The sequence below is a fragment of the Nematolebias whitei genome, chromosome 3 (assembly GCF_014905685.2).
Source record: "Nematolebias whitei isolate Nwh7 chromosome 3, NemWhi1, whole genome shotgun sequence".
Lineage (NCBI taxonomy): Eukaryota > Metazoa > Chordata > Actinopteri > Cyprinodontiformes > Rivulidae > Nematolebias > Nematolebias whitei.
The window spans coordinates 20,297,251-20,310,427 of NC_056500.1; the positions used below are offsets into that span (position 1 = coordinate 20,297,251).

The following is a 13,177-nucleotide window of genomic DNA, read 5'->3' on the forward strand; positions in this document are numbered from 1 at the left end:
TTCAGTTTTAAATTACGAGTACAGTACTTCTTGTTTAAGTTGTGGTGATCATACTCAAGAGTGAATAAAGAGTTTTACTAGATGTAAACAGTGAACCAAAGATAAGCAGGAACACCATGTTTTCTGTTTATGGATAGCACAGAGATCATCAAAACTTGATGCAGCTTCAGACCAGCTTGATTTCTGAAATTATCACCATTTAATCCTTATGCCATTTTAAGTGATATGCAGGTTGAGCAGCTTAAATGATTGGTTATATATATATATATATATATATATAAAATTTACATCACAATCTTTGTGCAAAAGTATCAGCAGCAAGTCTAATTTCAGTGTTAATTACCAGAGGAAGTTAGGAAACAATGTTAAAAGCAATTACAGTATGTTAAAAACTTTGCTGCTCAAAAATGTCCCATGAACAGGCAAACCAAAAGGAAAAGATTACAGTGTCGTCGTGATACTTTCAAAGGTTGCAGCCACAGAACTGAAGCCACTTGCTTCCTGTGTTTTCATACGTGAATGAATTCATACTCGCAAAAGAGGTTCCTCTTTGACAAACTCTGCAGTGGCAAGCCAACCCATGACTGAATTTAGTGAAACAAGAACAAGTGAGAGTACAGGAGGTGTTAACATCTCTGGCGTTTACGTTTCTCACCCAAAAGATTCACACAGTACAACAGAGAAACTTGGTACACATGCAAAGAAAGTCTAGATAGAAATAAAGTACATACTTCACAGCAATGAAAAAAGTAGGCAATAAGTAATAATGTTTTTCTTAGTCATAAAATATACTAATCTAGAACCACTGGAGTATCGTGTTGTTTAGCTTAAGGGCAGTTTGAGGGAATAAAACATTCAGTAAACCTGACATGCTGAAAGCAAACACAGTAAAAAGGTGTGTTGCTAACGGGATGAGATTGTTCAGACCTAGAATCAGTGGACTGAACTTTTATGCAGCGGCAGACCTGCCAAGCACAATTAACACCATGTGACCCAGTCAGAGAGAAAGCTCGGCCTAATGTCAAAGCTGAAATGCAATGAGACAGGCTGAACAGTCACGCCTCAGTCCAGGACATTCCCATTCCCAGCTAATTAAGCTCTGGCAGATGGCATCACCTGCTCCAGGGCATGGTAGGAATTTGCCCTTATCACATGATTTAATTCTTCATTAATAAACACATAGCTTGTAAACTTAATTTTCAGAGTAAAATAAAGTGTTTGCATACTAGGTGGCCTAAACTTTTAGCTGACTAGTCATGTAAATACCACTAGTCATACAAATACCTGCACCAAATGTCAATTTATTTTTTACTTATTTAGCACATTTTAAGTTTGCTAGGTTTTATGATGTGTTGCACACATCTAGTATGCAAGGTGCTTCTGATGGGAGAAACTTGGGACTATCTTGTCCTGAGACCTGTCAACACATGGTGTATGGACTGACATCATTAGAGAGGAAACAAATATGTGGCTTCTCCATCAGTAGCTCAAAAACAAGCAAAGATGGCAAAATTATTAAACACTGATGTACTAGAGAAGGTGACATTTGTGTTGACAATGTCCATTTTATCTGTAACGAATGTGAAAAGCAACTAATTATTAATGTTATTTAAAAAAGGCTGTTTCTTATAGACCAAATAAACTGAAAACAGCCAAAATCATGCTAATTCTCCAATTCATTTTGGTGTTACAGTTGTTTTCAGGCAATATAATCCGCGTTTTGTGCCGTAAAAATATGCAAGCGACTTTCCCATCGTGTTACTGTACATATTCAAGCAAGATAAGTACATTTTACCTGCTAGGTGTGTGTAAGACGGCAGAACTTCTCATGGAAGCTAACGTTAGCCGCGTTAGCAATCACCTGTTGAGCTGCTTCTTCAAAAAAAAAAAAAAGTCTGGCAGCATCAGTGGCAGATAACCAAAACGACACAAAGTCGAAGCTATATTCTGTGAAATCTGCTTATAGTTTCACACGCAGCATTTTGCGTTCACTGTGAGCTTACTAAAGCTATCTGCTAACCCAGCTAATGTTTTTTCTTCAAATAAAGGCGCAGCTAAGGCACTAGCGTCACGACGCTAACAGCTAGCCAGCAGACAAACAGCGAGCTAGTTTAGGCTAGTTCAAAACAAATAAAGTGCCCAAAAACAGTTCGAAAGTACATTAATTTCGTCGAAATAGCGTTTCATATGAGACATAATACAACGAGAATAAGAGAAATCTTTTAAAAGTGCTGGTGTGGATTAGCCATTAGCCTGTTCTGAAGCGGCAGGATGGGCAGAAGTCCGCTGTGGAACAACGGGACAACATCCACCTGATCCCGCTGCGGCAGCTGCTCCTTACTCGAGTCCGTCTGAACCCGCCGCTTCCGAAAACAAGCCTGAACCGTTACACATCTTAATAACTCACATTCCCCGAAGAGATCCAGTAGTAATAAGTATCCCACATGATTTAGTCGAGTTTTGTGTGATCCGCTATGAACAATCTCTGGCAAACAAACGGAGCATTCCACAGAATGAATCCCCACAGCGCTCTGGTCTAATTAAAGGGACACACTTCTTTTCTCTGAGCTGATTTAAATTAATAAAAGTTTAAATACTGTAATAACAAAAATAATGATAACTAGTAAAATGGCATAAGCAGTATTCATTTTCTAATTAGTTACAAAGCAGGGCCGTAACTATAGGTACGTCTGGAGGGGGCTCAGCCCACCCTTTTTATGAAAAGGCCCTTCCAATCAAACTATTTTTTCTTTCATTTCTTTCTGCTTAAAAATAAAACAAAAACAAGCTTTAAAAAGATTTCAAATACACAAAATTATCTTACCAAATATGTTAAATACTTGACTGTGTTCCCCGTAGATTTAAATACAGGTCCTTCTCAAAAAATTAGCATATTGTGATAAAGGTCATTATTTTCCATAATGTAATGATAAAAATGAAACTTTCATATATTTCAGATTCATTGCACACAAACTGAAATATTTCAGGTCTTTAATTGTTTTAAAACTGATGATTATGGCATACAGCTCATGAAAACCCAAAATGCCTGTCCCAAAAAATTAGCATATCATGAAAAGTTTCTCTAAACAAGCTATTAACCTAACCATCTGAATCAACGACGTAACTCTAAACACCTGCAAAAGATTCCTGAGGCTTTTAAAAACTCCCGGCCTTGTTCATTACTCAAAACCGCAATCATGGGTAAGACTGCCGACCTGACTGCTGTCCAGAAGGCCATCATTGACACCCTCAAGCAAGAGGGTAAGACACAGAAAGAAATTGCTGAACGAATGGGCTGTTCCCAGAGTGCTGTATCAAGGCACCTCAGTGGGAAGTCTGTGGGAAGGGAAAAGTGTGGCAGAAAACGCTGCACAACGAGAAGAGGTGACCGGACCCTGAGGAGGATTGTGGAGAAGGGCCGATTCCAGACCTTGGGGGACCTGCGGAAGCAGTGGACTGAGTCTGGAGTAGAAACATCCAGAGCCACCGTGCACAGGCGTGTGCAGGAAATGGGCTACAGGTGCCGCATTCCCCAGGTCAAGCCACTTTTGAACCAGAAACAGCGGCAGAAGCGCCTGACCTGGGCTACAGAGAAGCAGCACTGGACTGTTGCTCAGTGGTCCAAAGTTATGTTCTCTGATTACAGTAAATTTTGCATTTCCTTTGGAAATCAAGGTCCCAGAGTCTGGAGGAAGAGAGGAGACACAGAATTCACATTGCTTGAGGTCCAGTGTCAAGTTTCCACAGTCAGTGGGGTGTCATGTCATCTGCTGGTGTTGGTCCACTGTGTTTTATCAAGGGCAGGGTCAATGCAGCTAGCTATCAGGAGATTTTGGAGCACTTCATGCTTCCATCTGCTGAAAAGCTTTATGGAGATGAAGATTTCATTTTTCAGCATGACCTGGCACCTGCTCACAGTGCCAAAACCACTGGTAAATGGTTTACTGACCATGGTATTACTGTGCTCAATTGGCCTGCCAACTCTCCTGACCTGAACCCCATAGAGAACCTGTGGGATATTGTGAAGAGAAAGTTGAGAGACGCAAGACCCAACACTCTGGATGAGCTTAAGGCCGCTATCGAAGCATCCTGGGCCTCCATAACACCTCAGCAGTGTCACAGGCTGATTGCCTCCATGCCACGCCGCATTGAAGCAGTCATTCATGCAAAAGGATTCCCGACCAAGTATTGAGTGCATAACTGAACATGATTATTTGAAGGTTGGCGTTTTTTGTATTAAAAACACTTGTCTTTCATTGGTGGGATGAAATATGCTAATTTTTTGAGACAGGCATTTTGGGTTTTCATGAGCTGTATGCCATAATCATCAGTATTAAAACAATTAAAGACCTGAAATATTTCAGTTTGTGTGCAATGAATCTGAAATATATGAAAGTTTCATTTTTATCATTACATTATGGAAAATAATGACCTTTATCACAATATGCTAATTTTTTGAGAAGGACCTGTAATTGTTTTGGATGCAGTTGATGTGTCTGAAGTATTTCAGTCGTCCCAATGAGTGTTTATATTCTGAATACAGTTTGAGATTAAACCCTCCTGCTATCCTATGGTCAAAATGATCTACATGCGTTTGAATTCACTTAAAAAGGGAGAAAATGTGAAGTTGTTTTTTCTAGGAAAAATTGGGTTTGAAATATTTGAAAGAGGGTTGTGGACAGAATAAAGCGTTTTTGGGTATCAGATTTTTTAAATAATAATAATATTACTGTAAAGAATAAAAATATATTTCAAGTTCATATCTATTCTGACCATACAAGTTAAAAAAGCCACATTTTTATTTAATTTTTAGACATCTTGCACTTTTTAAATTAATTAATTTTTTTTTACCAATATAGCTCCTACTTTAACTATAAAATATGATGGAATCTGTGAAGTCTAAATTGTAGTAGAAGTATTTTTAGATGGTTTTAGTTTTGATAAATAAAATTTAATTTAGCTGAGCATGGTGGCGCAGTTGGTTGTGCTGGTTCAAACCCCGGCCGAGGACCTTTCTGGGTGGAGTTTGCATGTTCTCTTCATGCATGTATGGGTTTTCCCGGGTAGTCCGGTTTCCTCACATAGACCAAAAACATACATGTTAGGTTGATTGATAACTAATTGTCCCTAGGTGTGAGTGAGAGAGTGAATGGTTGTTTGTCTCGTTTGTCTCCATGTGTCCCTGTGATGGACTGAAGACCTGTCCAGGGTGTCCCCCACCTCTTGCACAGTGATGGCTGGATATGGGCACCAGTGACCCCCGTGACTCGAAAAGGAAGAAGTGGGTAAAGATAATGAATGGATGGACAAATGCTTTTAAGTGAATAGCAACAGCTGTGGTTTGATTATATGTTACAAGTGCCTGCTATACATTCTTTTGCATAGCAATGCCACAAGATACCATACCATTTTATTTATAGAACACTTAAAACAGCGACAAGACCAACCAAAGTGCTGTACAGACAGAACAACAGGCAACACACAAAGCAATATACAAAATGAATTAAACCAGAGTATAGACATAAAAACGATGCAGATAATAAATATGACGACTAACCAGTGTGGAGCATACAGGTTCAAAACACAGATCATCTGGTGTTGAAAGCTACTGAATAGTAGTGTTTTTTTTTTTTTAAAGGGATTTGAAAACTGAGAGGGAGGGGGGCCAGTCTGACAATCAGAGGTAACTCGTTCTAAAGTCTTGGTCCTGCTACAGAGAAGGCCCTGTCACCTCTGCGCTTATGACGAGTTCCTGGAACTGTGAGGAGCAACTGGTCCGCTGACCTCAGGGAACGTGGAGGGACAAACGGTTGTAGAAAATCAGAGAGATGGGGGGGTGACTGTTCAGCGATTTGTAGAAATACAGGAGTATTTTGAACTGGATTTGAAGGTGAACCGGTAACCAGTGCAGGGAGGCCAAAACTGGTGTAATGTGCTCTCTTTTGCATGTACTGGCTAAAAATCGAGCTGCTGCATTCTGGACAAGTTGTAGTCGTGCAATGGAGGTTTGACTGATACCAAACAGGAGTGAATTGCAGTAATCAAGCCTAGATGTAATGAATGCATGTATTAGTCTCCAGGTTATTTTTGGACACTATGGGCTTCAGTTTAGACAGCCACCTCATTTGGAAGAAACATGATTTAACAATCATGTTTACATGATTGTTAAGTTTCAGGGAAGGGTCCATTATCACTCCCAGATTAGTGAGTCTTTGTTTTTCTGACAGGGTTAGAGCGGAAAGGTTGATGCAGTGGTTTGTGATCGTGTCGTTGGGAACAACATGAATTCAGACTTCTTTTCATTGAAACTTAAGAAGTTTAAAGCCATCCAGTCCCTGATGTCAGCCAGGCAGTCGAGCAGAGGTTGAGTACAGCATGCACCATTGTGTCTTAGGGGGAAGTAAATTTGACAGTCATCGGCGTAGAAGTGAAAGGGTATGTTGTGTTTCCGGAAAATAGCACCAAGTGGCAGCAGGTATAAAGAGAATAGGAGGGGACCCAGAATGGACCCCTGCAGAACCCCCCATTTACGCTCTGTCGCTGCAGAACTAAACTCCTTGATGGAGACACAAAAGGATCTGTCAGCGAGGTAGGATCTGAACCAACTGAGGGCTGACCCAGTGATGCCCACCCACTGGTCCAACCTAGCAATGAGGATCTCATGGTCGATGGTGTCGAAGGCAGCCGTGAGGTCCAACAGGACAAGCAGCACAGAATAACCAGTATCTGTGGATAAGAAAATGTCATTAAAAACCTTCAATAGGGCAGTTTCAGTGCTATGGAGAGGTTTAAAGCCAGATTGAAATAGCTCTAAGATGGTGTGATCCTCCAGGAAGCACTTCAACTGGGACTCAACCTTTTTCTCCAGTAGTTTAGAAACAAATGGGAGTTTGGAGACAGGCCGGAAGTTGGATATGACTGAGGGGTCAAAGTTTGGTTTTTTCAAAAGAGGCTGGACAGCAGCATGTTTAAAGGTTTTTGGCACCACGCCAGTGGATAAACTACTGTTTTCTATGGCAAGAATGGACGGACCTAGAGTAGGAAAAACCTCCTTTAGTAGTCGAGGGGGGACCACATCAAAGGGGGAACCAGAAGGTTTCAAGTTGCGCATGATCTGCTCTAGAGAAGACAGAGTGATAGGTTAAAAATGGTCAAATAGAGCTACAGATTGAGGTGAGATGGATAGGTCATGAGTTGGAGGGGAAATGAGAGCCCGGGTGGTCGCAATTTTTTCCAAAAAGAAATGTAAGAAGTTCTCGCACAGCTCAGTGAGGCGGAGAACAAAGTTTAGGGTAGAAAAGAGGACACGTGGTTTGTGAGAGTTTGAGGTAATGATATCAGAAAAGTATTTGGATTTAGCAGCTTTTACCGCTTTCTGATAACGGCGCCAACTCTCTAAGTATTTGAAAAGAGACCTGCAGCCTGTCTTTCCTCCATTTGCGCTCCGCCCTCCTGCACTGCTGCCTAACGGCCTTGGTGACGTCACTCAGCCAAGGTTCTGCTCTGAGTTTTGATTTTCTAGTTTTAACAGGAGCGACATGATCCAGAGTCTTTAAGCAGACAGAGTTGAACTGGGATGACAGCTCCTCAGTGGTGGAGAGAAACACCGGGGGCTGAATCATCATTTCAGAGTTATAAACATCTGTGAAACATGCAGCAGTGAAGTGAAGATATTTGCTAACACTGTCAAACTCATCTGTAATGTTTGCAGAATTGGGAAAAATATAAAAGGAAGAAAAAGTTATTGTTTGTACGTTAATGTAAAAAAAAAAAAAACAGGCTGTACTCTAATCCCATGTGATGCCTCGTGTCTGATGAAATATCCCAGAACATATTTGTTTAATAAATTAGTTTTTAAACACTCATTCATTACATCCCCTCTGACAGAAATTCTGGAAATAGTACAGTCATCATTTGTCTGCCATCACACAGATGATGCAGCGAACATCTTGTTGTGGTCATGAAAAACAAAATTAGAGCGCAGGATGACTAAAGTTCCCTCATGCACTTCTCTCCACACAATCCTGTTCATTCAAATAAAAGAAAAAACTTCAGTAATACCAAGTGGTTCCATTTCCCTGTTCTTCAGAAATAGATGTGAAATTCTTCTCCAGCATGTCACATGGTTTATGAGAAAACTGTTTCCAGTTACAGTAATGTCAACAAACTAGTGGGGCAAGTCATTGCTGCAGATCATATGTCAGCTTGTATTCATCATTGGGAACCAGGAAGAAAATTATATTTCTGCAGAAGGTTCCCCACGCTGCATAGGAGATGCTACAGTTAGCTACTGCTGCTTTTTTTGTTCTTGCAAATAAACATAAAGTTCTAAGTGGATAACCATGTAAAACAAAAACTGACAGTATTGTAAAAGTTTATTAAAATGTATAAAGTACTAATATATATATATATATATATATATATATATATATATATATATCTTACATATGAGTTGTTTTAAAGATGGCAGCAATACACAGTGTTGCTTGAAAGTTTAAGAAGCTTTTAGAATTTCCTATATTTCTGCATAAATATGACATAGAACATTTTTTATTGAGAAAAATGATCCAATATTACATATTTATGAGTGGCAAAAGTATGTGAACCTTTTCTATCAGTATCTGGTGTGACCCCCCTGTGCAGCAATAACTGCAACTAAATATTTCCAGTAACTGTTCATCAGTCCTGCTCACCTACTTGAAGGAATTTTAGCCCATTCCTCTGTACAGAACAGCTTCAACTCTGAGATGTTGGTGGTTTCCTCACATTAGCTGCTGCTTTAGGTCCTTCAACAACATCTGGATTGGATTAAGGTCAGGACTTTGACTTGGTCATTCCAAAACATGAACTTTATTCTTCTTGAACCATTCTTTGGTAGAACCACTTGTGTGCTGAGGATCACTGTGTTGCTGCATGACCCACCTTCTCTTGAGATTCAGTTCATGGACAGATGTTCTAACATTTTCCTTTACAATTCTCTGATATAATTCTGAATTCATTGTTCCATCAACGACGGTGAGCCGTCCTGGCCCAGATGCGGTAAAACAGGCATAAACCATGTTTCACAGATGGGATAAGATTCTTATGCAGAGTCTTCCTTTCTCCAAACATGACACTTTTCACTTAAACCAAAAAGTTTTATTTTGGTCTCATCCGTCCACAAAACATTCTTCTAACAGTCTTCTGGTTTGTCCACATGATCATCAAACTGCAGACGAGCAGCAATGTTCTTTTAGAAGAGCAGTGGCTTTCTCCTTACAACCCTGCCATGCACACCATTGTTGTTCAAGTTCAAATTCATTGTCATTCACATCACATGTGGTAAATGAGGTGGAATGAAATTATGTACCACTACTCAAGGTCCCAGTTACATCCAACAATAGCAAAAATATAAAGTATAAAAAGAAGTAGTATATAAGGATCTAAGATACAGTATACACCAAGATATACTCTAAACACTTGTAATGTAAAACAATACGGTGTGTCAAACAGCAGCACGAACACAAGTCTGTGGTGAGCGGATGGGTACGAGTGACTACAGCAGCATGAGAACAGCAGCATGGATAATCAGCAGCACAGATAAGTCACATATCACCAATTAAAGTGACATTACAGGGATTTGTTTTCTCCTTACAGTGATTATCCTGTTTAGGAATTTATGAGTCTACCAGCTTCAGGGTAGAAGCTGTTCCTCAGTCCAGTGGTTCTACACTTAATGCTCCACAACCTTCAGCCTGAAGGGAGCGGGGCAAAAAGTGTGTGTGCTGGGTGAGTGGGGTTGTTCATGATGCAGGTGGCTCTCTTCCTGCATCTGGAGGTGTAGATGTCTGTGATGGTGGGGAGGCCGACTCCAACAGACTTCTGTGCAGCCTTCACCACTCTCTGCAGAGCTTTTCTTTCTGCAGCTGTGCAGCCCCCGTGTTCAGTGTTCTCCAGACGGTGGACTCATGAACATTAATGTGAGAGAGACCTTCAGTTGCTTAGAAGTTACTCTGGGATCCTTTGTGACCTCGCTGACTATTACACTCTTTGCTCTTGAAGTGATCTTTGTTGGTCGACCACTCCTGGGGAGGGTAACAATGGTCTTGAATTTCCTCTATTTGTACACAGTCTGTCTGACTGTGGATTGGTGGAGTCCAAACTCTTTACAGATGGTTTTGTAATCTTTTCCAGCCTGATGAGCATCAACAACTCTTTTCCTGAGGTCCTAAGAAATCTCCTTTGTTCCTGCCATGATCCACTTCTACAAACATGTTGTGAAGCGCAGACTTTGATAGATCCCTGTTCTTTAAATCAAACAGGGCGTCCACTCACACCTGATCATCATCACATCACTGAAAGCACCCGACTCTTAATTTCACCTTCAAATTAACTGTTAATCCTAGAGGTTCACATACTTTTACCATTCATAATTAAGAAATATTGGATCATTTTCCTCAATAAATAAATGACCAAGCATAATATTTGTCTCATTTGTTTAACTGGGTTCTCTTGATCAACTTTTAGGCCTTGTGCAAAAATCTGATGTTTTAGGCCTAATTTATGTAGAAACTATAGACAATTCTAAAGTCTTCTTAAACTTAAACCCCACGATCCAAAAAGGAAAAAGCAGGTAAAGAGGATGGATGGATGGATGGATGGATGGATGGATGGATGGGATCCAGGCAGAGAGCAATAAAACTAAGGAGTGTTACCTATGATGACATTTTTTAAAGAGTCCTAAAGATTTAGTTTGTTTTGTTTTGGTAAAAGATCCTGATACTACATAAACACTGTGTTCATTTGTCTTCATGCTGGTTAAATGTAACAAAATGTTGGATCGTTATTTAACATTTTATAATTATTTGAATCAGTGCAGCAAATTATATACGTACATATATATATATATTCATATAACTAGATCCTGTCTCTGAACGCTAGGAAACGACTTGTAACTGACTTTCCTTCCCTTCATGGTGACATTTACATGAACGCTCCTACAAGAACCCTGCAGATGTTGGATGCTGTCTATCATGGTGCACTAAGATTCATAACTGGCTGTGATTATCGTACCCACCACTGCACCCTGTATTCACTGGTTAACTGGACATCTTTAACTTCACGCAGACTCTCCCACTGGTTCATTTTCATCTTTAAATCACTTCTTGGTCTGCTGCCTTCATACATCTCCTCCAACATGTCTCTGCGTGAGTGCAGCTACAGCGTGCGCTCTCAGGACATTACTACCAGCAGTGTTCCTTCATTGTGGACTGAACTAGGCAAAAGGGTCTTCTCCTACTCCGCTCCTGTTTCCTGAAATATCTTGCAAAAAGATCTGAAGCTCTCGACCTTGACCTCTCTAAGGGACTTTAAACTTCTGTTAAGTTCCTGGAAAAAACTAATGTAGACACGTTCCTGTTTTTAGTTTTTTTTTACATCGCCTTATAATGTAGCCGTTTTGGTTGCATATTTATATATATATATATAATTTTCTTCCATTTATTTTTGATTTTATATGCTTTTTGAATGATTGTCTATTGTTGTCATCTGTGTTCTTTGTTTAAAAACAGCTCTCTCTTGAAAATGAGTCCTCGAGGCTCAATGAGACTAACCTGTATAAATGAAGGTTGAATGAATGAATAAAAAAAAAAAAAAACACCTAAATAAAAACATGGTGGCTACAGTTTCTGTAAGTTAGAAATTAATCAATTTAATTCTGTATGTTATTGCTAAAGTTTTTACTCTTTGTACTATATTTATACTGCGTTTCTTTATTGATAATACAGTGCATTTGTAAATGTCACAAATCAAACCTTATACTATAAATGTAATGTCTGGCAGAACTAAAGATACTTTAGATTGACGCTTATAAACATTTAACTGTAACCTGATCCACGTGCTTTAAATCATCCTTCAATATAATTTCAACATTTTAAACTTCCATTAAGGGTTATTTTGAGGACTTCATTTCCCAATGTGTTGTATCAACAACCGTCTATGCAGGATTTATTAAACAGTCACAGGCCTACTAGCTAACTTGTTTTACTGCGCTCGAGTAACTTAGGGAAAAGAAAAACACAAGATGCCCCACACAGATCTACTCCGAAAAAGGCAGCTCAGGCTAAGCTTATCCAAAAACAAGTGACAGACCAATAAATTAAAACAAATGTGAATGTGCTTTTTAAAGTACTGAACAAATCAAGATCTTTAAGTAAGAGATGCTTCATGTATTTATAAAGAAACCAAAACCTTCTTTTGCTTTAAATCGGAAAAGTGACAAAGAAAGAGTCAGCAAGGCACAACACAATAACCTAATCGTGAGAAAGTCCCTATTTCATCACAAAATATTCTTTTGAATTCCAGAATTTTTTTTCCCCATTCATGACAGCTTTAATTGCATCTGCATTACTTTAACTGTTGGTCATAATGTTATGGCTGCTCGGTGTATTTTTAAATGTTTTGGTGGGTTGTGTTTGTAACTGCGTGCTCGAGTGCTCCTGTAAGTAGGGGAGTGAGCATGCCGTGAGTGAAGTAGCTGTGTGTGTGTGACTGCAGCACCTGTGCACGTGTGTGTCAGGCTGTGAACAAGCGTGGGTGCGTGTACACCTGTGGCTGTGGCGTTACTCACTCATGCACTGCAGGCCATGCTTTTTCTGCAGGCTTTTGCTGCACAGTGAGCAGGTGGCGGAGCTGGAGAAGGAGCCTGGCACCAAGCGATGCCCGTTGCTGCTATGGCACACTTTCTCCTTGTCCTTCTCCTTCGCTCTCTCTCTCTCTCTCTGCAGCTCTTTCTCTCGGTTCTTACCCTGCAGAAAAAGCAAAATACAAGTGATTTTTTTTAACACAAACTACATGGTTGTCTAGCACTTTGCATAATGTATAAAAAGATTAAAAGTGTTGTGTGTGCCACATCATGCACACAAGTGTTATGAGTATTTGGTTTTTGTAATACAAGAACGTATCAATAAAGGAAGGAAATGACAGCTAGTTTCTGAAGCTTGTTGCAAATTTCACCACTTCTTATTTCTTGTTTACCACTCGTGTGTTATTGTTGTTTACCTTGTCTTTGTTGAAGGAGCCGGTCACCCTGTTCCTCAGAGAGCTGAAGGTCCTTCTCACCTTGGCGCCTTTCTCCACCTTCTCTGTACGATCCTCCTCTTCCTCATTCCTAATAGAAGAAGAAGAGAGTAGGTTGCAA

At 39.9% G+C, this 13,177-nt stretch overlaps 1 protein-coding gene across 1 annotated transcript in view; it reads right to left on the minus strand.

The window, feature by feature from the left end:
* arhgef18b (rho/rac guanine nucleotide exchange factor (GEF) 18b) overlaps positions 1-13,177 on the minus strand; it is a 55,755-nt gene that overhangs the window by 24,534 nt on the left and 18,044 nt on the right. Inside the window, exons 10-11 of the mRNA XM_037698313.1 lie at positions 13,039-13,147; positions 12,608-12,785 (exon numbers count right to left, since the gene is read on the minus strand). Of these exons, the coding sequence (XP_037554241.1) occupies positions 12,608-12,785; positions 13,039-13,147 (287 nt within the window). The remainder of the gene's footprint in view (positions 1-12,607; positions 12,786-13,038; positions 13,148-13,177) is intronic.